The sequence below is a fragment of the Triticum aestivum genome, chromosome 2B, assembly GCF_018294505.1.
Source record: "Triticum aestivum cultivar Chinese Spring chromosome 2B, IWGSC CS RefSeq v2.1, whole genome shotgun sequence".
Classification (NCBI taxonomy): Eukaryota; Viridiplantae; Streptophyta; class Magnoliopsida; order Poales; family Poaceae; genus Triticum; species Triticum aestivum.
Window position 1 is genome coordinate 81,944,693 of NC_057798.1, and position 25,425 is coordinate 81,970,117.

The 25,425-nt window shown below is 44.9% G+C and overlaps 1 protein-coding gene across 1 annotated transcript; it reads right to left on the reverse strand.

The window, feature by feature from the left end:
- Positions 1-2,443: 2,443 nt before the first annotated feature.
- Positions 2,444-7,223, reverse strand: LOC123043607 (zinc finger RNA-binding protein). Its single transcript, XM_044466108.1, has 2 exons — positions 6,707-7,223; positions 2,444-3,336 (listed from the first exon to the last, which is right to left on the reverse strand). The coding sequence occupies exons 1-2, from the start codon at positions 7,121-7,123 to the stop codon at positions 2,725-2,727; spliced, it is 1,029 nt and encodes a 342-aa protein (XP_044322043.1). The 5' UTR covers positions 7,124-7,223; the 3' UTR covers positions 2,444-2,724.
- Between the last annotated feature and the right edge of the window lie 18,202 nt (positions 7,224-25,425).

The window sequence follows — 25,425 nt, forward strand, 5'->3', positions numbered from 1 at the left end:
TGGGCCGCACCAGAGAAGAAAGGGATGAGGGGAAGAGAGAAGAAGGGGAGGGATTCGGCATCCCCCTTCCTTACCTCCTCCCTCCTCTTTCCTTCCCCTCCGGTGAAAAAGGAAAGGGGGGCCGAATTGGGGAGGAACCCCAAGTAGGATTCGGCCTACTTGGGGCGCCCCCCTTGGCTGCTCTCTCTCCCTCCCAACTATATATATGAGGGGGGGAGGCGCCTAGAACACACAACAACATCTGTTAGCCGTGTGCGGCGCCTCCCTCCACAGATTACACTCTCAGTCATATTCTCGTTGTGCTTAGGCGAAGCCCTGAGAGGAGCACTTTACCATCACCATCGCCGCGCCGTCGTGCTGACGAAACTCATCTACTTCCTAGACACTTTGCTAGATCAAGAGTTGGAGGGATGTCATCGAGTTGAACGTGTGCAGAACTCGGAGGTACCGTACGTTTGGTGTTTGATCGGTCGAAACAAGAAGAAGTTCGACTACATCAACCGCGTTATCAAACGCCTCCGCTTTCGGTCTACGATGGTACGTAGGCACACTCTTCCCCTTTCGTTGTTATGCATCTCCTAGACAGATCTTGCATGAGCGTAGAATTTTTATTGAAATTGCATGCTAAGCTCCCCAAGAGTGGCATCCGAGCCAGGTCTATGCGTAGATGAAATGCACAAGTAGAACACAAAGATTTGTGGGCGGTGATCGTCATACTGCTTACCACCAATGTCTTATTTTGATTCAGTGGTATTGTTGGATGAAGTGGCCCAGACCAACCTTACATGACCACGTTAATGAGACTGATTCCACCGACAGACATGCAACTAGTTTTGCATAACAGTGGCTGGCGGGTGTCTGTTTCTCCTACTTTAGTTGAATCGAATTTGATTGCGGTCGGTCCTTGTTGAAGGTTAAAACAGCAAACTTGATAAATCACCATTTTGGTTTTGATGCGTAGGTAACTATGGTTCTTGCTAGAAGCTCGTAGCAGCCACGTAAAACTTGCAACAACAAAGTAGAGGACGTCTAACTTGTTTTTACAAGGCATGTTGTGATGTAATATGGTCAAGACATGATGTGATATACGTTATTGTATGAGATGATCATGTTTTGTATAAGTTATCGACAACTGGCAGGAGCATTATGGTTGTTTTTTATGGTATGAAATGCAAACGCCATGTAATTGCTTTACTTTATCACTATGCGTTAGCGATAGCTATAGAAGCAATAGTTGGCCAGACGACCACGACGCAATGATGGCGATCAAGGTGTCGAGCCAGTGACGATGGAGAGCATGACGATGTTTTGGATATGGAGATCAAAGACACAAGATGATGATGGCCATATCATGTCACATATTTTGATTGCATGTGATGTTTATCTTTTATGCATCTTATTTTGCTTAGTACGACGATAACATTATAAGATGATCTCTTAACTAAATTTCAAGGTATAAGTGTTCTCCCTGAGTTTGCACCGTTGCGACAGTTCGTCGTGTTGAGACACCACGTGATGATCGAGTGTGATAGACTCTACGTTCACATACAACGGATGCAATACATTTTTCCACATGCGGAATATTCGGGTTAAACTTGACGAGCCTAGCATGTAGAGACACGGCCTCGGAACAGTGGAGACCGAAAGGTCAAACATGAATCATAATTATGACCTAAATAAGATGACTGAGAATTTTTTTCTACGATTATACGTTCATTGCACGTAGTCCTGGCCATGGAAAGCCCGGTCCGACCCGGGCCGAGCTCGGGCCTAGTTTTTGAGCCCAAAGGCCGGGCCGCGCCGGGCCCTGGCCTTGTTTTTGCATTTTTCTGAAGGTCGGGCCGGGCTGGGCCGGAGCCCGACGGGCTTTTACATGTTCGGGCCGGGCTCGGGCCCAGAAACACAGGCCCGATGGCCGGGCCGGGCCAGGCCCGGGTTTTTTGTGTCGGGCTTGGCCCGGCCCGGCCCGAGGTTTGGCCAGGTATAATTGCACGTGCATATTTACTATGTAAAAAAGGAACCAACGGGACCACTAGACACAATAGGTGGACATGCTACTTCGCGTGCTAGACAGAGAGGCCCTCCACACGCGCTCGACGCCACACGATCGCGTGCGATCAGACGGTGGCCGACGCGGCTGATGAAGCCAAAAATCATCCGACTGATTTTAAACATTTTCCATTTTTTTAAGCTGTCTAACCCTAAGTTGCTCGGTCCACTCGTCCCAGCGGGTCTTCATGCTACACCAAGGATGACAGCAATCCCTCAAAAAAAAGTTAAAAAAACAAGGATAACAACAGTACTGCCGCCCATGATCACCGATTCCTCCAACTTCTGCCTGAGCACCTGAACTGAACTACAAACACGGTATAACTAACATACTCCGTTTCTGCGGCGCACGGTTCCGAACCCAAGCCATGAAAACATTACAGAAGAACTCAGATAGCAAAATCACCACAACATTCATCAACAGACACAAAATACATAACAATATTCGCCACCAGCATCCGCTGCTAATTCGCAGCAGGCAGAAGTCTGAAGCAATTTTCCGGCGTTTCTACAGCACAACACAAGGGGGGACACTGGAACTGCAACAGAGACTAAGCTAGCCTACCAAACAACGGAAAAAGACATGGGTTTTTGAATGCTGGTTTCTGTTGATCCTCTGGAAGGACAGGAAATAAAGACCGGGAGAACGCCGAGAGAAGAGCCGCTCTCGTCGTCTCAGGCGACATGCTGAAGCTGCACTTGCTGTTGCTGCTGCTGCTGCTGCTGCTGCTGCTGCTTCTGCTGCTTAAGTACATTGGCCTTGTGCTTCTGCCCGGCCAGGTGGAACTCGTAGACCTTCTGGCTGTTGACGACGACGTTGCACGCTGTGCAGATCTTCATTTCGCCATGAGCCGCTCCAGCCTCGATCACCCGCCTCTTCTTCACCTCCAAGTCTGCTGGGGATGCGTTGGAGCTCTTGTTCTTCTTTGGCTGTACAGCCGGCACCACGCCATCAGCAGTGGCGGCGGCAGCAGGAGGTGCTGTGTTTGCTGCAACACCGCTGTTCGGAGGCTTTGCTGGTTGAGGCGTGATCGCGTCTTGTAACTTCTGCAGATTCTTCTTGTGCTTCTGACCTGTTTTATGGATCAAGAGAACCTCCATGGTGTCGCACTGGATCTTGCAGACTTCACAGAGTAATGGCTGCACAACCTTTGGAGTTTTCTTCCTGAAACTCCTCCGAACGTTTGTCGGCAGAGGATGTCCAAAATGGGCATTCCACTGAGCATGATGCATGACCGTGGCTGCAGCTGTTGGTGCCACTCCGTTTGGAGCTTTCGCAGCTGCTACCTATGGAGACAATGTTGACACCAAGTTAATATAGAGAGATGAGAAATATAGTATATGAAAGCTAATTAGCAGATACAATTAAGGTGAACTGAACAGAAGATGTGCCATACAGTTAAGGTAGGAAAAAAAGATCTTCATACAATTAGTTAGTGCACATGTGAAATCCATGTCACCGTGTCAAGCATGGTTATACACAAAATACACATTAAATGGAGGCCAGTATATTTTAGGGGCAGCACCAAATTTGATATATAGCCACCCAGTCTGATGAATGGATGGTGACAGTATTGGATCCATTTTCCATGTATATCTTACACTGAACAAGCTCTATCCAATACTACTATTTAAATATGATGATGCGGATGACAACATATTATACCCACATACCAATAACACCTGCGCATACACATATCATGCCCTCAGCTATGTATCAAGAAGGTAAAGACTTGGCAACAACCACCTCCTATACTAACAGCTGTGCCTCGGCACAAGAAAAGTAATGCAGCACTGGGAGCACCATGACAGTACAGAAAGACTAAGGCAGACCATGCCGCCCATTCAGATCAGAGATAAAGTTGGAGTAGGATCTCTTAGTCGACACCAGCAAATTTACACTCCAAGCACAACATGCGTCTGTGGAAACTGTCCACCTTTTGGTACGGTGGATCTGAGGCACAGAGTTTGATATGAACCATTGCTGTTCTCGAATTTGAACTTGGCAAGAAAGTATGTAAAATGAAGTTCAGATAGCATGTACTGAAAATTGATGTTTCTGCTAACAACAATGAAGCAACAGCCAATATGATCACTTGGCTAAACTCAATCAGAAAACGTGCAGGCTGGAGTTAACTGAACGTAAATAGAACAGATAAAGGGAAGCAACTCTCCCTCAAAAACCTGAGACAAGCACTGACAGACCGACTAAGGATTTAGACTACATGGGCGATATCTGGCCTGGTGACTGTGGGATAGAAACCACTGCCCACAATGTATGCCCTTGTGAAGTATTATGGCGCACTCGCACTCTAACTTGTCCTTGCGGAGCTGCGTATGGCACCTCGGTTGTAGATGGGATGCATGTTGAAGTCAATGTTAGAACTGGGATCAGATTCCTTGACGAAACAGGAGGAACAACAAAAGTTTGTTGTCACTGCAAGGGTAGCACTCAAGTGTATATGGCTAGTAAACAATTAGTGTTTGTCTTGTGGCTAGATGTGCATTGTATGCTTAAATAGGGTTGAGTCCTGATAGTTAGTTCTCCTATATAGTCCTTCGGGGTTATTGCAAATTTGAAATACACTCAATCTATTTGTGTGTCTTTCAAGAATTAACAGTCATCAAACTCTCAGAAAATAACAACCACCAAGGCTCCAAACAAGGATATTCAAATTAGAGGGCCTTTGCTTGATCCAAATATAGGACTCAGAGCATGAGAACCTTTATTAATAATGAAATTGAGCCAAAATGGGAAAAATATGTTAATCTGTACCAGGCTTTCACATCCTCCAGGATGCGGAATTTCAGCTTCGATTTTTATTCCAGTTTTGACATGACAAGGACAAAGATCAACTATCAAGCAACATAGATCAAAAAGTAACGAAACAGACTAAGGTGAAATTATGTCTATGGCAAAACCAACATGAAAACAAATGAATGCTGCCAAGTTACAGATTGAACATACCCAAGAATGGAAGTGGGCAAAGAATTGGATATCAGTACTCAATAGACCTGATAATTGCAGGCCACAATGTTCTCAGCAGAAACAAGTAATGAATTTTACTGAATTGAATAGGCAAAAATAGGTCTGAACATGCAAATGCCCACTTGGTTTCTACAGAGGAAGAACGAAACGAAGTGGCCGGGGGTGAGGAAAACTCGAGGATGCAGCCATGCAGGCGACCACTTTATTTCAATAAAAGTCAATTTTCAACATGCAGATGCTCACTTTGAAACAAGATATATACACTAGCACTACAATTGAGTTTGCACATTTAGGATAAGGGTTTCCTTGCATCAATAAATGAATGGATGGAACCAATCCAGGTCCTAAGGCCTAAGAACACTAAATGTGCAAGTTATCATCATCCAATATTCTCTCAGCTTATAGTTAGAAAACTCTCTGTGCCCCAACCCCCAAATACTCCTACTTGCTTTCATCTCCATCCCCAGCTTGCCATGAGACAGACAGCCCTTTGAAGGCAATTTTCCATCACGGCAAGCTCTACAAAAGTATTATGATGTTCCATCATTACTTAAGATGGTGTGACCTATTCCATAATCAATAACTTTATTATTGGAAGAATTTTAACCAAGTACGGGAGAGAAGGGTCACTCCAATTCTTTTTTTCCACACGGATACACAAATGCATCCTTATCATGATTTTCTTTCCAAAAGCCATGCCAAAGTGATGAAATCATATGTGCTCTTTTCACCCAAATAGAAAGGAGCACAGGTTAGGATGTTGCCCTCAAACTAAGGTATACATGGTAAACATACACAAATGATTTTCATTCCCTAAGCTATGTCAAAATGGTGAAATCACATATGCTGTACTACTAGCCCAGGTCTTCAACAAAGCAGGCAGTCACCTGCTTTCTAATCACACTCATTGGTCTGCCGCACATCATAATTACTTAAATCTACAACAGTTCCAACTAAGTTGAAAATACAACAGTTCCAAGTAGGTTAAAAATGTCCAAAGTTCACATCTGCTGAGGTTAACTTTCAGTTGCATTTCACCAATATTAACTAATATTTTGATTAGAATCCCTATTAAAACAAGCAAAGTTTCATTCCAACTCTTGCTTTTCTATTCTTTCGTCAGTTTACACATAAAAAGATGACACGTTATCTTTCGGTCACAATTACCAATCATGACTTACATTTCAATGAAGCCCCTAGTAACTGATCAACTTTGATATCTGACAGCACCAAAGCCTAGGCATGGCTCCTTGCAGGCACAAAAGGATTTGATTAAAGAACTTCTCATGGTCAAGATTTAACAAATCTACCAGAGTGATATCCTTTTTGCTTGTATGTCAGCCAGTCTGCCAGTTCAAGATGCGGGTGAGCAATTTCCAAACCATTTCAATTTTCCAGTTAGTCTGGAATGTTTTGTGATTTTTACAGTGCGACGATTCCCAAACCTAGAACCCATAAAGCCAGAAGGCAGCAATCGAGTTATCTAGTATTATGGCTACCTTCACCAACTATATCTATGCCAAGAACAATCGATTCGACAGCAGTGAGGCCCGATTGGTAACCATGCCCCCTTATCTGACGAACCCCTAAAAAATCCACCTAAATCCACCACACTCGGAACGCATACAGAGAAATATGTACCAAATCGGAAACAGTGAGCGCACTGACCTGGGCGTAGCGTTGGGGATCGAACCCGAAGTGCTTCACCGCCTCTCTTCCAGCCGCCGCGGCCGCCGACGCCGCCGGAGCAGTCTGAGCCGCCGACGGGGCCTGAGAGGCCTCGCCGCCGGTGAAGTAGTAATCAGCGAGGCCGCTTCCCCCATCCGTCGCCGGGGCGCCGTAGTAGTGGTACTGGCTGGTGTACGGGTTGTACTGCGCCCCCGTGATAGCCTGGGCGGCAGGGTTGGAGTAGTAGTAGGAGGACTGGGCGGCGGAGGCGGGGGTGGGGGCGGAGGGGGCGGCGGCGGCGGGATCGGGGTAGTGGTACGCCGGGTAGGCGTAGGCGTAGGGGTAGCCAGGAGGGTAGGTCGCACGGGGATCGGCGGCCTGCGGCGCCGCGGCGGCGGCGTGAGCGGCGTAGTCCATGGCGGCGGTGAGGGCGCGATGCGGTCGATGGGGTGCGGTGAGGGTGCGACCGTGTGCGATCACCGTGGCGTTCGGGTGCACGAGGGACCGAACCGTATCGGGTTCTCTCGGGCTAGCCAAGGAGTTTACGGAGTAACAAAATACAAGTTATACATAACAAAAATAATATTATTAGAACGAAATATGTATGTGGCAACCGTGTGGCAGATTGCAAAACTGCCACCCCCATCCAGCGCCGTGAGATCCGACCGCCCTCCTGATTTCCTTCCTTTCCCGCACGTCCTCCCCGACCGCCCCGATTTCCTTCCTTTCCCGCACGTCCTCCCGCACACCTGATCATGCCTTCCTAATTGTTGTAATCATGCCCCACGCGTTTTCCCGATTTTCAGGCAAAAATAATGCTTGGATTGGGATTTGATCTCTGGTCTGCAAGTAATCAACGAAGGGAGCTAACCACCTCACCTAGCTATGACACTCATTGTTGAACAAGCTAAGGAAAATACTATTTTTGCCATGTTTTGCCTTTAATATGTTACCACTGGAAAAAATTGTTTCACCTATCAAATCTGGCGCATAAACTTTTCCCGTTGTAAATTCTCCATCGCCACCATGATAAATGACGCACCACCAACATGATAACTTTTGTATACCACACGGTACATTATGTGTAAGTAGCATGGTCATAAGCACTGAAGGTGTAATAACTTTGGTGAAAGCATAGTGGTAACTTTGATCATTGGGAAGAAATTTGTTGAACCCGCCCCCACCCCCCACCCCCCGTAATTTCTGTAAATAGCACGATAATATTGACACCATAGTTCTAATAATCTAGATACAAACATCGTGGTAACTTTAACCATTGGGGAAGAAAAATGTGAAAAGATACCCGATAGTTTATGTGTAAATAGATGGTAATATACGCAACACACATCTGATAACCGAGGTAGGAACACCATGGTAACTTTGACCATAGGGATGATTTGTTTTGAAAAGATACTCCGGTATCTTCTGTGTAAATAGCACGGTAGTATACCTTCCTCCCCTGGTATTTTTATGTGTAAATAGCATGAAAACATGTGCACTGCGATAACTAAACACCATGATAAGTCTTTGACCTGCGGGGGGGGGGGGGGGATTTTGATGAAACATACCCCTGATAAATTTTGTGTAAATAGCATGATATTTTAAGCACTGCAGGCTTGATAGGTTACTTGGAATCAGTATGATAACTTTTTGTCCCGGGAAAAAGTTGTTCAAAATATCCCCGATATTTTTGCCAAATAAAAACAAGTTGTTCAAAACATACACCCGCCTCACGGGGCCTCTTGGATGAACACAACACATGGCGTGCCACGAGAAAGTCACATAATGTTTAGTGTCATGAGGGGCACACGTGCTCGTGGGTTGGCCCAGAAAAGCGGCCCACTTTGACCCGCTATAGGCGTGATAAGTTACATAAAAACATCATGGTAATTTTTGACCTATGGAAAAAGCTACCGAAACACACCCATGTTTTTAGGTGTAAGTACCATGATAATATACGAACTGTAGACCCAATAACTCATGTACAATCCCACATGGTAACTTTGACCGGGGGGAGGTTGATGTATACATACCCTGATAGCTTATGTGTAAGTACCATGGTATTTTACACATCGAAGACCATATAACTTGTGTACAAAACACAGTGGTAACTTTGAAAGGGGTGTAGTTGTTGAAACATAGTACCTGGTAAGTTCTTGTAAATAGCATGATAATTTACGCAACACGGGCCTGATAACTTGCATACGAATACCATGGTAATTTTGACCTGAGGGAAATCGTGGTAATTTTTTGTAATAACACAACTGTAAAAAAAGGGTCAAAACGATTAGTTTCTTTAGTTTGAGCAACAAATACCTAAGGGTGAGTTGGTTGTGGTGGTGCGCTTTGGTGCCAGGGAGTTGTGGGTTCGAATCCCACATGTGCAATATTTTTTTTATCATGTGGTAGACGTGAAGAAGTGGTAGTTTTCTCGAGCGTGGGCGCACGAGATTTGCGGGAGAAGCAGGTTTCTCGGGCGAGCCTGCGGGGTCATTCGGGAGGAGGCGTGGTCGAAGGAAGGGGGTTCGTGTGGTACTTTGAAGTGAAAGAAGTATAGGTGTGGCAGTTTGCTTATATGGCACATATGTGCCAAATATCACAGTCCTTATTAGAAAGTACATTCAAATACGAATCCACCAACATAATTTTTTTGACATACATTAACATTTTGCTAGTCAAATCTATGATCAAAATTTGATATAAAATACAAAAAGAAACAATAAACCAGGATGAGGGTAGTAGGAAGTCGTCCAATGAGATGTTCATCTTAAAATCTCTTCCTTCCCTAAAATCAAAACAACCTAGGACTTAATTAAGGAGCACTCCTCCATCCGTATGCAAACCGATCTTATATTATAGAACGGATGGAGTAGAAAATATATTAGTGCTACATGCATAAATCATTTTTTTTTCTTGATCTCTTAGCACGAGTTCATAGGTAAAATGCTGACGCGGCGACATGAGATAGGAGTTTCCCGGTCAATACGCTCGTGACGCAAAGGGCACCAAGGCGACTGGGTTTCCCTTGCCCCTGCCGACGCCGACGTGGTCTGCCTCATCTCATGTGGCCTTAGAGACATGAGGTGCGGTGGGTCATGGTCCTTGCTGCGGGATGGGTTCATTTTTAGATATAGTTTTTAGTATATAAAGCAGGATTAAGGCCTTTTTAGGTAAATATGGAATAAGGCTCTCCTCGTCTAACCCCAGCCCCGACGGTACTTCTAGCATGGCTGGAGGGCGTGTGGAGGTTTGTCTCCGGCGGATCTTGCGGGATACATTCGGCATTTGTCTTCCGTAAATCCAATCTTCATTTGTTACGTTCGTATGTTTAGAGTTTGGATCCTTTTGATCTACACATTTCTTTATCGACGGTGTTTGCGATTCTTGTGCGTTGGCCCTGTGAGGCCTTAGGACGATGACTTCCTGACTGTCTACTAAATAAGGTTTGCTCGGCTCCAGTGAGGGAGAGGCGATGACGGCGGTGCATGTCACGGGGATGATTCCGACAGTAGAAAGGGGTAGGAAGATGGAGCATGATCTATCTAGATGCAGACGGGTGACACAAGTATTTTTTACGAGTTCGGGCCTCTCACGATGGAGATAACAACCCTGCGTCTCGTTCTTTGAAGAGGCTTTTCTATTCTGTGTATGAATTAGAGATTACAGTATGTATATGAAAGAGTTTGAGAGAGAATGAGAACCCCCCAAAGCTAAGTGGTGAGGGCTCGCTTATAAAGATTGCGCCACCCCCTCACCTCATATGTTACAAGTGGAGCTATTATTACCACCCACTAGAAGGTAATTATTTGCCCTATTCAACGATGGCGATGCTTCAAATTTTCATGCCCGACTGTTGTGCTTCTTGTATCTGAATAAGTTAGTTGGTCAAGTAATTTATGTCTTCCAAGTACCCGATACATCAGATAATTTGAGTAGTGGTGACCCAAATGTCACCCGAGTAACTTTTTGGGTGGTTGAGATTGATTTGGGCCCATCTGTCGTAAAGATCTCATACTTTATGATACTTTGACCCTTCATGGGCCTACCTATTATGAGTATCCCCATCAGTGCACCTACGACTTACTCCAGTGCTTGTAGTTGTCGCTAGGGGCGCGTTTGGTTACCTGCATCGTTTTTTTGCCACTTTGCATACTTGTCCCATTTGGGCCTGGCTGAGCATATGCATGCAAAAAACCAACATATGCATGTTGATTGGTTGCCTGCATCCCCTCTAGCCTGAATGTGCTAAAACGAAAGGCCCGCTGTTTGGTTGCAGACTTGTTTGAGGGGAAACACAAGTTCGGTTGTTTGGTTACATCCAGGACGGTTGTGTGGTAACCTCCCCCTCGATGTGGTGAGGTTACCAAAGGCACACATGAACTACTAACAACTAAACTAGTAGCAACAGACCAATCTTATGCACAAACATGATCCTTAACCATGCAGAACAAGTTTTATACCAACACGGTATGACAAGTTCTAAACGAAACAGAAGTCTTAAAGCAAGAACGACAAGGAACGACCAACAGGAGCTCAGGCGGTCGCGGTGAAGGCATTGCCGTGCTCCTTGCACTTGGTGACCACCTCCACGCCCTCGTCGTTGAAGACGATCACCTTCATGGCGTCAGGGGACAACAGCTTGAACGTCAGCATGTACCCGATCATGATCTGGTGAGCGGCGGCGAAGGTGGCCCAACCCTGATCAAGGGTGACCCTGCCGTTGATCACCATCACCCTCCATGTGCAGCCGATGTTCATCCTAAGCTTGAACTCTATAGGAATGGCTGGGAAGTGCTTCATGAAGTCCAGAGGCAATGGCAGACTCTCCAGCTTTGGAGCAAGGATAATCTTGCAGAAGTGGTTTGGTCCTGACTCTTGATGGAAGTGGCCATAGTTCCTCCGCTTGGTGCTTGGGTGATCCTGCACTGGCACTTTGACCAATGGAGGCACAACCTCCTTGCCATTCTTCGATGGCGGCACCACCTCCTTGCCCTTGTCCATCTGCATTATGAACATCACACAGTTTGATGGTCAATATTCATTCATATCGGCCTAACGCTCCTATATTAACCCACCCCACTAATCCAGCACCGCACTCAAACCCCCTCTATTTCACCACCTCTCCTCTTCCACCTCTCTGTCACCCCTGGCATGAAATCCAACTCCAACCCCAACCCTTTCCCATGGGGCATTGGATGGAGGGCCTTCTTCCTTGGGTGCTCACTCGGTGACCGCAAGAAGTTCAAGTTCACCATGGAAGTGTGCTTGAACTTCAGCAACATCGATGACATGCACAAGGAGGACGATGTTGTGATGAAGAAGGCTACACCGGAAGAGCTGAAGACACTGGTTCCGGACCCAGCCAAGGGCGCGATGTTAGTGGACATCCTGTGCTGGGCCATGAATCAGGCAGACTCTGGCGATGCTCGACAGCGGGCAAGATGGGACAAGTACAGTCAGTACAAGGTGCCTCAAGACACACTCTCACCCTTCCACCATTGTTAGCCTCTCTAGTACCGCGCAACTTTCGCCGGTGCATTAAACCCACCATATACCCTTCCTCAAAACAGCCACCATACCTACCTATTATGGCATTTCCATAGTCATTCCGAGATATATTGCCATGCAACTTCCACCATTCCATTTATTATGACATGTACCATCATTGTCATATTGCTTTGCATGATCATGTAGTTGGCATATTATTTGTGGCAAAGTCATCGTTCATAATTTTTTATACATGTCACTCTTGATCATTGCACATCCTGGTACACCGCTGGAGGCATTCATATAGAGTCATATCTTGTTCTAGTACCGAGTTGTAATTCTTTAGTTGTAAGTAAATAAAAGTGTGATGATCATCATTATTAGACCATTGTCCCATGTGAGGAAAGGATGATGGAATCTATGATTCCCTCACAAGTTGGGATGAGTCTCTGGACTTTATAAAAAAAATAAAAGAGGCCAAAGAAGCCCAAATAAAAAAGAGAGGCCAAATAAGCCCACAAAAATGAGATAAATGAGAGAAGGGACAATGTTATTATCCTTTTTCCACACTTGTGCTTCAAAGTAGCACCATGATCTTCACGATAGAGAGTCTCCTATTTTGTCACTTTCATATACTAGTGGGAATTTTTCATTTTAGAACTTGGCTTGTATATTCCAATGATGGACTTCCTCAAATTGCCCTAGGTCTTCGTGAGCAAGCAAGTAGGATGCACACACACTTAGTTTCTTTTTAAGCTTTCATACACTTATAGCTCTAGTGCATCCATTGCATGGAAATCCCTACTCACTTGCATCGATATCAATTGATGGGCATATTCATAGCCCATTAATTTGCCTAGTTGATGTGAGACTTTCTCCTTCTTTTTGTCTTCTCCACAACCACCATATTCTATTCCACTTATAGTGTTATATCCATGGCTCATGCTCATGTATTGCGTGAAAGTTGAAAAAGTTTGAGAACACCAAAAGTATGAAACAATTGCTTGACTTGTCATCGGGGTTGTGCGGTTTAAAAAACTTTGTGTGATATTAAGCTTTATTAGTATTTTGAGAAGACATGATTGCTTTATTAGTATGCTTGAAGACATGATATTAAGCTTGGGGATGCTTGATACGTCTCCAATGTATCTATAATTTTTTATTGCCATGCTATTACATTATCTATTTTGGATGTTTTATATGCATTAATATGCTATTTTATATTATTTTCGGGACTAATCTATTAACCTTGATCCCAGTGCCATTTTCTGTTTTCCCCTTGTTTTTGACTTTTATAGAAAGGAATATCAAACGGAATAAAACTTTACGATGATTTTTCTTGGACCAGAAGACGCCCAGGAGACTTGGGGAGAGGGCCAGAAGAGTCCCGAGGAGACAACAAGCCCTCAAGGCGCGCCCATGGGGGGCGCCCCTGGCTTGTGGGCCCCTTCAGGATCCTCTAACCCTAACTCCACCTCTATATATTCTCAAATATTCCCCGAACATCAGGAGCGTCCACAAAAATACTTTTTCGTCGCCGCAGGTTTCTGTTCCCGTGAGATCCCATATTGGGGCCTTTTCAGGTGATCTGTCGGAGGGGGATTTGATTATGGAGGGCCTCTACATCAACCTTGCTGCCCTTCCGATGATGCGTGTGTAGTTTACCAATGACCTATGAGTCCATAGCTAGTAGCTAGATGGCTTCTTCTCTCTCTTTGAACTTCAATACAATGTTCTCCTCGAGTTCTTGGAGATCTATTTGATGCAATCTTCTTTTGCAGTGCGTTTGTTGAGATCCGATGAATTGTGGATTTATGATCGGATTATAAATGAATGTGATTTGAGTCTTCTCTGAACTCTTTTATGCATTATTAAGATATCTTTGTATTTCTCTTTGAACTACCAGTTTGGTTTGGCCAAGTAGATTGGTTTTTCTTGCAATGGGAGAGGTGCTTAGTTTTGGGTTCAATCTTGCGGTGTCCTCACCCAGTGACAGAAAGGGTAGCGAGGCACGTATTGCATTGTTGCTATCAAGGATGAAAAGATGAGGTTTATATCATATTGCTTGAGTTTATCCCTCTACATCATGTCATCCTACTTAAAGCGTTGCTCTGTTCTTATGAACTTAATACTCTAGATGCAGGCAGGAGTCGGTCGATGTGTGGAGTAATAGTAGTAGATGCAGGCAAGAGTCAGTCTAGTTATCACGGAAGTGATTCCTGTATTCATGATCATTGCCTTACATATCATCATAATTATGCACTTTTCTATCAATTTCTCAACAGTAATTTGTTTACCCACCGTATGATATCTTCAAGAGAGAAGCCTCTAGTGAAACCTATGGCCCCCGAGTCTATTTTCCATCATATATTTTCAGATCTATAAACCAAAATACCTTGCTACAATTTATTTATATTTACTTTAGTTTGCTCTTTTCTTTATCTTCTATACCTATCTCTATTGGATCTCACTCTTGTTCGTGACCGTGAAGGGATTGACAACCCATTTTTTGCGTTGAGTGCAAGTGTTTCTTAGTTTGTATAGGTGCATAAATTGGAGACTTGCTTGTGCCTCCTACTGGATTGATACCTTGGTTCTTAAATGAGGGAAATACTTATCTCTACTTTGCTGCATCACCCTTTCTTCTTCAAGGAAAAAATCAACGCAAGCTCCAGAAGTAGCACTGAGTTACTAATGTTGTTGTTGCTGTTACAATTGAAGGAAATATGCCCTAGAGGCAATAATAAATTTGTTATTTTATATTTCCTTATTCATGGTAAATGTTTATTATTCATGCTAGAATTGTATTAACCGGAAACTTGATACATGTGTGAATACATAGACAAAATACTGTCTCCCTAGTAAGCCTCTACTAGACTAGCTCATTAATCAAAGATGGTTAAGTTTCCTAACCATAGACATGTGTTGTGATTTGATGAACGGGATCACATCATTAGTAGAATGATGTGATGGACAAGACCCATTCGTTAGCTTACCATTATGATCATTCAGTTTTATTGCTATTGCTTTCTTCACGTCAAATACATATTCCTCCAAGTATGAGATTATGCAACTCCCGAATACTGGAGGAACACCTTGTGTGCTATCAAACATCACAACGTAAAATGGGTGATTTTAAATATGCTCTACAGGTGTCTCCGAAGGTGTTTGTTGGGTTGGCATAGATCAAGATTAGGATTTGTCACTCCGTGTTTTGGAGAGGTATCTCTGGGCCCTCTCGGTAATGCTCATCATTATAAGCCTTGCAAGCAATGTGACTAATGAGTTAGTTGCGGGATGAAGTATTATGGAACGAGTAAAGAGACTTGCCAGTAACGAGATTGAACCAGGTATGAAGATACCGACGATCGAATCTCGGGCAAGTAACATACCGATGACAAAGGGAATAACGTATGTTGTCATAACAGTTCGACCGATAAAGATCTTCGTAGAATATGTGGGAGCCAATATGAGCATCCAGGTTTCGCTATTGGTTATTGACTGAATAGATGTCTCGGTCATGTCTACATAGTTCTCGAACCCATAGGGTCGGCACGCTTAACGTTCGATGATGATTTGTATTATATGAGTTATGTGATTTGGTGATAGAATGTTGTTCAGAGTTGCGGATGAGATCATGGACATGCCGAGAAGTCTCTAAATGGTCGAGAGGTAAAGATTGATATATTGGATGATAGTATTCGGACACCGGAAGTGTTCCGGAATGTATCGGGTACATATCAGAGTACCGGGAGGGTTACCGGAACCCCCCCCCCCCCCCCGGGGGAAGATATGGGCCATATGGGCCTTAGTAGGGCCACACCAGCCCATAGAGGGGTGGCTCCCCCCAAGGAAGGAGGCCAAATTGGAGTAGGAGGAGGGCGCGGCGCCCCCCTCTTTCCCTCCTTCCCCCTTTCTTCCCTCTTTCCCCTCTCGGTAAAAGGAAAGGGGGGGATGCTACTAGGAGCCCAAGTAGGATTCCTCGTACCTGGGCGCGCCTAGGGCTGCCTCCCTCCCCCTCCCTCCTTTATATACGTGGGGAGGGGGCGCCTAGAACACACATCAACTATTCCTAGCCATGTGCGGTGCCCCCTTTCACAGTTTACCCCTCCGGTCATATTCTCGCAGTGGTTAAGCGAAGCCCTGCGTGGATCACTTCACCATCACCTTCATCACGTCGTTGTGCTGAAGGAACTCATATCCTTCCCGAACACTCTGCTGGATCAAGAGCTCGAGGGACATCATCGCGCTGAACGTGTGCAGAACTTGGAGGTGCCGTACGTTCGGTACTTGATCGGTTGGAACAAGAAGAAGTTCGACTACATCAACCGTGTTGGCAAACACTTCCGCTTTTGGTCTACGAGGGTACATGGACACACTCTCCCCCTCTCATTGCTATGCATCTCCTAGATAGATCTTGCATGAGCATAGGATTTTTTTTGAAATTGCATGCTACATTCCAAACAATGGTATCAGAGCCAGGTTTATGCGTAGATGATATGCACGAGTAGAACACAAAGTGTTGTGGGCGGTGATCTTCATACTGCTTACCAGCAATGTCTTATTTTGATTCGGCGGTATTGTTGGATGAAGCGGCCCGGACCAACCTTACATGACCACGTTCATGAGACTGGTCCCACCGACAGACATGCAACTAGTTTTGCATAAAGGTGGCTGGCGGGTGTCTGTTTCTCCAAATTTAGTTGAATCAAATTTGACTGCGGCTGGTCCTTGTTGAAGGTTAAAACTGCAAACTTGATAAATCACCGTTGTGGTTTTGTGCCGTAGGTAAGAACGGTTCTTGCTATAAGCCCGTAGCAGCCACGTAAACATGCAACAACAAAGTAGAGGACGTCTAACTTGTTTTTGCAGGGCATGTTGTGATGTGATATGGTCAAGACATGAGTGATATATGTTATTGTATGAAATAATCATGTTTTGTAAAAGTTATCGGCAACTGACAGGAGCCTTATGGTTGCCTCTTTATTGTATGAAATGCAAATGCCATGTAATTGCTTTACTTTATCACTAAGAGGTAGCGATAGTTGTAGAAGCAACAGTTGGCGAGAGGACCACGACGCTATGATGGAGATCAAGGTGTCGAGACGGTGACGATGGAGATGATAACGTTGCTTTGGAGATGGAGATCAAAAGCACAAGATGATGATGGCCATATCATGTCACGTATTTTGATTGCGTGTGATGTTTATCTTTATGCATCTTATTTTGCTTAGTACAATGGTAGCATTATACACTACCAAAAAATACACTTCCATGATGATACGTGTTTGTCACAGTAGGTCGCATTTTTTGTCATGCATGTACATCCATGACAAATTTATGACAGAATCAAGATAGTCATACCTGTGCTGCCGTAGAAGTGTTCCATGACATTACCAAAATTATCATCATGGAAGTGTCCACTACCATGACGATAAATCGCGCGTCACAGAAGTGCTTTTGTCAAGGGTGACCGACACGTGGCATCCACCGTAACGGAACACCGTTAAGCTATCGGGTCGGGTTTTGGATCCGATAACCCGTTAACAGCCCCGACCAATGGGGATTTTCCACGTGTAAAATCATCATTGGCTGGAGGAAACGCGTGTCGGCTCATCGCTGGGACAAATGTCATCCACTCATTGGACAGAAGGCGCCTATGATACGTCGACATGTGGCACGGCCCAACAGAGGCCCATTGTTGTGTAAACGCCGACCCATTTGACTTGGTCAAAAGGTGGCGGGTCGGCCCATGGAAAGCCTGTTAACGGCCTATTCGCATATAGCCCATTTACAACCCGCTAACCCAAGGCCCGTTACGCCCTATTCGAATTAGGCCCAGTAGCGTCATCTGGGCCATCCAATATGATTCTAGCCCATTTTCACTTCTGGCCCATGTATGGCCCATGACGTCTTTCAGCCCATATGAGGCCCTATGTAACTCTTGGCCTATTAATGGCCCGTGGTGAAACTGGCCTGTAATGAACAGTGTATCACTTTACACCCATTAACGGCCCGTGGTGAAACTGGCCCGTATAGAACAGTGTATCACTTTATACCCATTAACGTCCCGTTATTCCGTTCGGCCGTTTCCAGCCCATGTTATCTTTCGGCCTTCTCAGAGCCCATTTATTCTTGGGCTCATTTCCAGCATTTGTTTACTTACGGCCCGTTACGGTCATTTTCTGCTTGTGGGCCAAATTCAGCCCGTGGTTACAGTCGGCCCGTTTGTGGTCCGTTAATACGTTGGGTCATTTTCATAGCGTCATCAAATACGGCCTATTAACGATGGCCCGTTATGGTCGGCCCATGAACGGACGATTCCAACTCTAGCCAGTTTACAGCCAGAATGTGGTCTATTTGGCCCATGTTTGGCCAATCGAACATACGGCCCGTATAAGGCCCATTGATGATACGGCCCGTAGAAGGCCCACTGTTTCTACGGCCCGTAGAAGGCCCGCTGTTTCTACGGCCCATAGAAGACCCACTATTTATACGGCCCGTAGAAGGCCCACTATTTCTACGACCCGTAGGTCCAGTGTCACTACAGTAAATATTAGCCCATGGTTATTGTGGCCTAGTTTTAAAAAAATAGGTTATTGCAGCCACTAGCAAACCGCAGAAAAAGAACTGCACTGACTACAATCAAACAAATAAACAAGACAACAAGGAAATAAATAAGCAAGCAACTTACACTAGGCTATCACGGCTATTACACATATTACATCCACTGGGCATCAAAGTTCGCCACCAGTGCAAATATAGGGAACACAACAGCATATAAACGCCGCAGCAAAACAAGTCCAGAACTGAAACCACTTCAGAAGAGCTCAAGAAACAATATCCTGGGTACCCATAATGCTGGCAAGATGCTTAGCAAGCTTATTAACTTTCTCTTGTTTGGCGCTTAAGTCCTCCAGCGCTTGCTGTTGCACCAGAAAGTATGCATCTGAATTCTGCAGGGACTTCCTCAGTCCTTCGGCTTCCTGTCGCATAACATCTGATCGATGTCTTTCAACTTGAAGTTGAGACTCAAGAAGCCGAACTGATTCAGGCAACGAGTTCGAAGAGCTGGTGCCAGCAGTGGTAGCCAGTAACTCGAACACTACATCAAGACAGGACTTTGGGGTTGTCTCAGTGTCTTCAATATAGTTTTTATCAGCTTTCTTGGAGACCAACAGGGATGTCTCACTATCTTGAACCTTATCTGCATTACTTCCTTTACCATTGCATAACAGGGTACTCTTCTCCAATATTTTATCCGCGTTCTAAAAGAGAAACAAACAAACACATCTCAGGTTTACAATGTAGTATATGAAACTCATTTTGGTAAACTAGTTCAGTAGTAAGGTGGACAGGATAACAACATGAAACAAATATATATCTATGTAGTATGGTCACTTTATGGTCTATATCATTCTAGTTTATGTTGCCAAATCAAGATAGATATAGTTCGAATCATATCTATTTAAGACAAAGCAGCATAGACAGAATATAAGTGTGGGAAACTACACAACAATAACAACACTTGTAATGTGCATGGCATGAGAACATAACTGTTTATTCAATTGAAACTGAAATCAACATAGAGCAAGTTACAACAGCAAACAGCCAAACACGTTGAAGAAACAGGTTTAAAACATACCTGTTGCGCCATTGGAGTTTCAATTGCATCCTTCAAATTTGAAATTGGTTGGTATCAGTAAATACAGTGATGCAAGAGCAAAGTAGTATGAACCATAGCTACGGAACCTGACCTGAGAACAATTCTTCTTCTGCTTTAAGCGTTGACTTCGGGTTCGGAGTGGTGGTCCTCGTGATTTGGGCACTGCAGTTGCCTTACTAACTGCTCGTGTTTGGGTGCTCTGTGGTGGAGACGGTGTTGTGTCAACGGGAACTGGGTGTCTATCTACTGGGGTTGGGGTTAGAAGGGGTGTAGCTGGTTCTCTGTTCAACTGGGTAGGGGTACAATCTGCATGAGTGTGGGTTATGTGTGGTGGGGCTGGTTCTTGGGCAAGTACAACCGCGGTTCCATCTGCATCGACAGGTAGCACGATCTTTTCTGAAGACCGTGTTTTTACTCCCACAGATACTGCCATCACTCCCTCCAATTGAAATGGCTGATAAACCAGAAAATTAATTGAATATACAGACATTGTAAGATAGACAGGTGCAATGGATAGTAGAGAAGAAAACAGGGCATGAAATAATTCACATTTATGTTGTCTAAGCAAACAGAATAGCAGGACATAATTTCACATATATGATGGCTAATTAAACAGGATAGCATGACACAATTTCACATGTATGATGGCTAACTAAACAGGATAGAATGACATACTTCAAAATATGATGACTATGTAAACAGGATGACATGATATAACTATACGATGTGTCTATTAAAGTGGTTGGCATGCCATAAATCACAAACATGCCGTCGATGGAAACATGATGGCATGATATAATTCACGGATAGAATGACATAATTTAAAATATGATGACTATGTAAACAGGATGAGATGATATAACTATATTATGTCTTTAGAAAATGGGTTGGCATGCCATAATTCAGATACATGCTGTCTATGTAAACATCATGGCATGACATAATTCAAATATATGATTTATATACTAAGGAAGTGAGCAGAGGGCAATCGCATATATGATGTGTCAACTAAGGAGATGGCATTCAATATTGTGTATATGATGTAAAAACTAAGCATTGCAATACAACATATGCATTATATGAGTAATATAACCCTGCCAAGTTTGAGCATACACCTCAGGGGGATAATAGGACTGGTCATCTGCCTCTGAATCCTCCTCTGAAGAGCTATCTGTAACCAGCAAGATATCTGCTTCAGCAGGTAGCATTGTCTGCTCTGAAGACCTTGTTTTCACTCCAGATTTCTCCATCACCAATTCAAATGGCTGATGCACAGGAAGAGCAGTTGAATATACAAACATTGTCGACAAAAGCAATGAGAAATACAAAAAAGGACGGCATGATATAATTCACATATATGACGCTTGCCTAAACAGCATGGCATTGCATAATTCACATACATAATGCCTTGCAACAAGATAACATTGCATAATTCACATATATAATGTCTTGCAACAAGATGGCATTGCATAATCACATATATGGTAATTAGACACTAAACAGGTGGCATTCACACAAAGCATGTCTAAACTAAGCAAATGACATAGCAATGCAAGATACCATACGCACGATATGAGCAACATAACCCTGCCAAGTTAGGGCATGCACCTCGGGGGGGGGGGATATGACTGGTCATCTGTCTCTGAATCCTCCTCTGAGGAGCTATCGGTAACCAGCAAGACATGCGCTTCATCAGATAGCATTGTCTGCTCTGAAGACCTTGTTTCCACTCCAGATTTTTCCATGGCCGTGCCGAATGGCTGATGCACAGGAAGAGTAATTGAATGTACTAAAATTGTTGACAAATTTAACACGTAATAAAAAATGATGGCATGATATAATTCACATATAAGATGACTAGCTAACCAGGGTGGCATTGCAAAATTCACATATATGATGCCTGGCTAGACAAGATGGCGTTGCATGATTCACATCTACAATAAAGAAACTAAACAGATGGCATTGACACAAAGCATGTCTAAACTAAGCAGATGACATCTTTAATGTATACAGTAAGCAATGCAAGGCACCATATGCATGATATTACCAACATCAGCATGCCAAGTTAGAGCGAAGACCTCATGGGGTAAATAGGAGTGGTCTTCTCCTTCTGAATCCCCCTCAGAACAGTTATCTTCCTCTTGATTATGATCCGAAATGGGTGGAGGGGGGCTGCCTTTGCGCCCACCATGGAACGACTTCTGCATGAAATTTTATTGCCATGCAAGGCTCGTCTCTTTTGCTCTACATGATCAGTTCCATTGTGTACAATAATTGGCATGCATAGGAATACAACATAGTGAGATTATGTAAGGAGTGCATGCACAAATCCAGAGTGATGGTAGCAAATTGTGGGTAGACCCAAAACCAATGATAGCAGGTAAATAATAGCTTTAGTTAAAAAATACAGATAATGGCACCTTTAATGTTTGTTTGCACCCAATATGAAACTCATAATAGACACCGGAGATTAACCAGATAGTAGACGGATAGTACTGATTGCTGCCCCAATATGTACCCCACAACCATTTAAAAACTCAAGTTTCAGCATTAGTTTGGACCTGACTCGGAGTCTAATAGGTGAACACGACGATAATGTGGCATGTCATCATATTAAGCGATGCATAACGTAAGCATACATGGAAGAGTGCGACCTCTCTTGCGGACCCGTGTAGTCCTCAAGGTCATCTGCTCAGTTGATGATGGTAATGCAGTTGTCGTGGCTGCCGGCGGCGGGGAAGAAGATCTGAGGCAGCGAAAGACAGTCTAGAGAGCGGATCCCTGCTGTGGTGAACCCTTCCGTCGTTGGAGCACCTGAGCTGGGGTGGAACACAGCGCCGCAGGAGTAGGACAAACCACACAAGGTTTTCTTTGACACATATATGTAACAGAAGTAATTGCGTAAGGGCTTTTTTGAATTTGAGGATTCTAACAATGCAGGGATAGGAAATAGACATGAATAGGATAGGAACGCACGTGCAAAACAGAGAATTTAAAAACACAGGATTTTTGCCAATCTGGGTCTTTGATTCACAATAATTGGAAGATCACAGGATGCAAAAAAGCAAGGTGAGATTAAGTCAAACCACAAGAAAATGTACGGTTATAATGCTCTTAGTCTTGTGCTTGATGAATAGGAATATGAAAAGGAGGAGAAGTGGAAATTAGAATTCCTACGGTTTTTTCTTTCAAGGAGACACTAAAGGAACAAATCCTACAGTTTTCCTTTGCTCCATTCCTTTGCACCAAATTCATGAAAAGTAGTACCATAGGAAACTTTCCAATTCCTATGTTTTTCATTCACTTTTCCTTTCAAGCACTGGCGATTCTAGTGGGCAGGCTTGAGCAAGGAAAATCCTACACTAAAAAAATGTTTTTGTGCTACTTCTATTACTTTGGACCCAGGCCACTGCCATACTAGCTCAACTCCCAGGCCCATCGACAAATGCACAGCTCAAATGCGCAGAGATAAATAATGATGGCGTTAAAGAGAGTCCATCACGGATAGCTAAGTTGCCTGGTACCTCACTGCTTGTCATATAGTAGGATAAAATAATCGTATTTCCCGTTACTACGAGTGCTCAGTGGACAATATACATAACATGTAGAGTAAAAAAGACAACAAGTATACAACCTCTTTGGCGGAGCCATGTCGATCTCAGCGTGATTGGGTTGGCCGGTGAGGATGCTCCAGCTAACTTTGCTGTCGGAGGAGGGGAAGAAGATCTTAGGTGTCTGGAGATGGAGCCCAAGGTACTGCTCCGCTATGATGGAGGGTTTCGTCGTTGGAGCAGCTCCGGTGAGTTGTACGACGCCGAGGCTGAAGCAGGGCAAGAGAGACAACGAACAATGTTAACCTGAGTGGAATTCTAATAGCATCTCCAATACATGACATAAAATACATAACCACAAAGTGCTAGATGTAAAATACATCAGCTGCTCATCTATGAACTTAATTGTCGAAACTGAACTTAACTGTCGAAACTGAACTTAACTGTCGAAACTGAATTTTGCTGTCGAAACTGAACGCACTAGCAAGGTGAGGCTACACGTCGGTCGACTGACTTTTTCATCTCTGGTCAGTCGAGTTTGCAGCTGTTGGATATGAAATCAAGGGCCTGCGGTTCATCTTCAACCTCCACCCACCTGAGTAGCCAGCCACCACCGGCCAAACAGCAGCCCCCCGCCCGCCCCGAAAACACTCCCCACCGCCGGTCTGCCGCCGCCCCGGCCATCCCTCTAGGCCCCCCCGTGCCGAGCTTTTTCTCCAGCGATCCCCACGCCACCGCCCAACCAACGCCCCGCCACCGCCGGCGACCACCGCCCCCATCCTGAACCCTAAGATAGATAGTGGTGTACCTCTTTGGCGAGCCCCCCTCCCCGCTGCGGCTGGTTCTTCCTTCATCTCGGTGAGCCCACCCCTTGAAAATCGACTGACCTAAAAGTCGATTCAGTCGACTGAAGTGTAGCCAAATCGGAGCAGCATCGCAAGCAAGAGCAAGAGCGAGAGCAGCAGCGCGAGTAAGAGCAATAGCGAGAGCAGACCAGGCAGGGGACCGAGAGCAAGAGCAGAGCAGCAACACGAGCAGGAGCTAAAGCAGTAGCAGCTCCTACTGATGTGGACATCGCCGCCGAGGGAGCGACGCCATGGAGGAAGTGGACGGCGATGCCGCCGTGGATGGAGCCGCGCCGTGTCAGCTCGGGAACGAGCGCCGGCAGCACCGTGATATCTAATCAAGAAGAAAATGCGGCGATTAGTGTACAACCTCTTTGGTGGCGCCGATTAGGCCACAACTTCATCCGAGGAAATGGTGATGATGATGCTCTTCCGATGGTGCAGGTGAAGACGGCGGTGTGGGAATGGAGGTGGCGTGAAAGACGAGGGGAACGTCGGGGCAGCTCCTTGGAGGTGGAGGACGGGGTGGCTAAACCGGCGGGACGATGAGATCGACGACGGATCCTCATCCGATACCGTGGATGAGGGACGGTGAGGTGTTGCTGTGGACGACGTCATCGGGGAAGAGGCTCCGGCTGGGTGGCGGACGGAGCAGGGTGTGGTGTTTCGTCGCCGGTTTTCGCGGCCTCGGTGTACGAATGGGTGGGCGGATGGGATGGTAGTGGGGAACCATGGCTTAGAGACGTGCTTGTTCGAAATGTGGGGTAAGTTACGAAAGTACCCCCCACTGATTTGAGGTGGTTCTTTCGGTTCAGGGGTGCCACGGGCATTTCGCATGTCGGGATTTCACAGGAGGTGGGAGTTTTTGCACGCGTTGTAATTTCGAAATAGCAAGGCGCGGGTTGAGACGGAGGGAGTTGTCGGAGCACAACGAGACAAAGATATATCTTAAATATTTCGGGCTAACAAGGCGTGGGTTGAAGAGGCGGGAGTTTCACAGAACGATAGACAGAGACGCTAGCTTCAATTTTTGGCATAACAAGGCGCGGCTTGAAATTTTGGAAGAACAAGCTTAACGTGTACCAAAAAAAGACAATTTGCACCTCAACACGCACAACACACACAAACACCATTTAGACTAGAGTAAGGTACACGTGCATTGCACGCATG

Excerpts from the sequence above, each read along its gene's own strand:
- LOC123043607 (XM_044466108.1), bottom strand. The coding sequence starts at position 7,123 with ATGGACTACGCCGCTCACGCCGCCGCCGCGGCGCCGCAGGCCGCCGAT. Across the intron at positions 3,337-6,706 it reads ATCCCCAACGCTACGCCCAG|GTAGCAGCTGCGAAAGCTCC; the intron begins GTCAGTGCGCTC and ends TTGTCTCCATAG.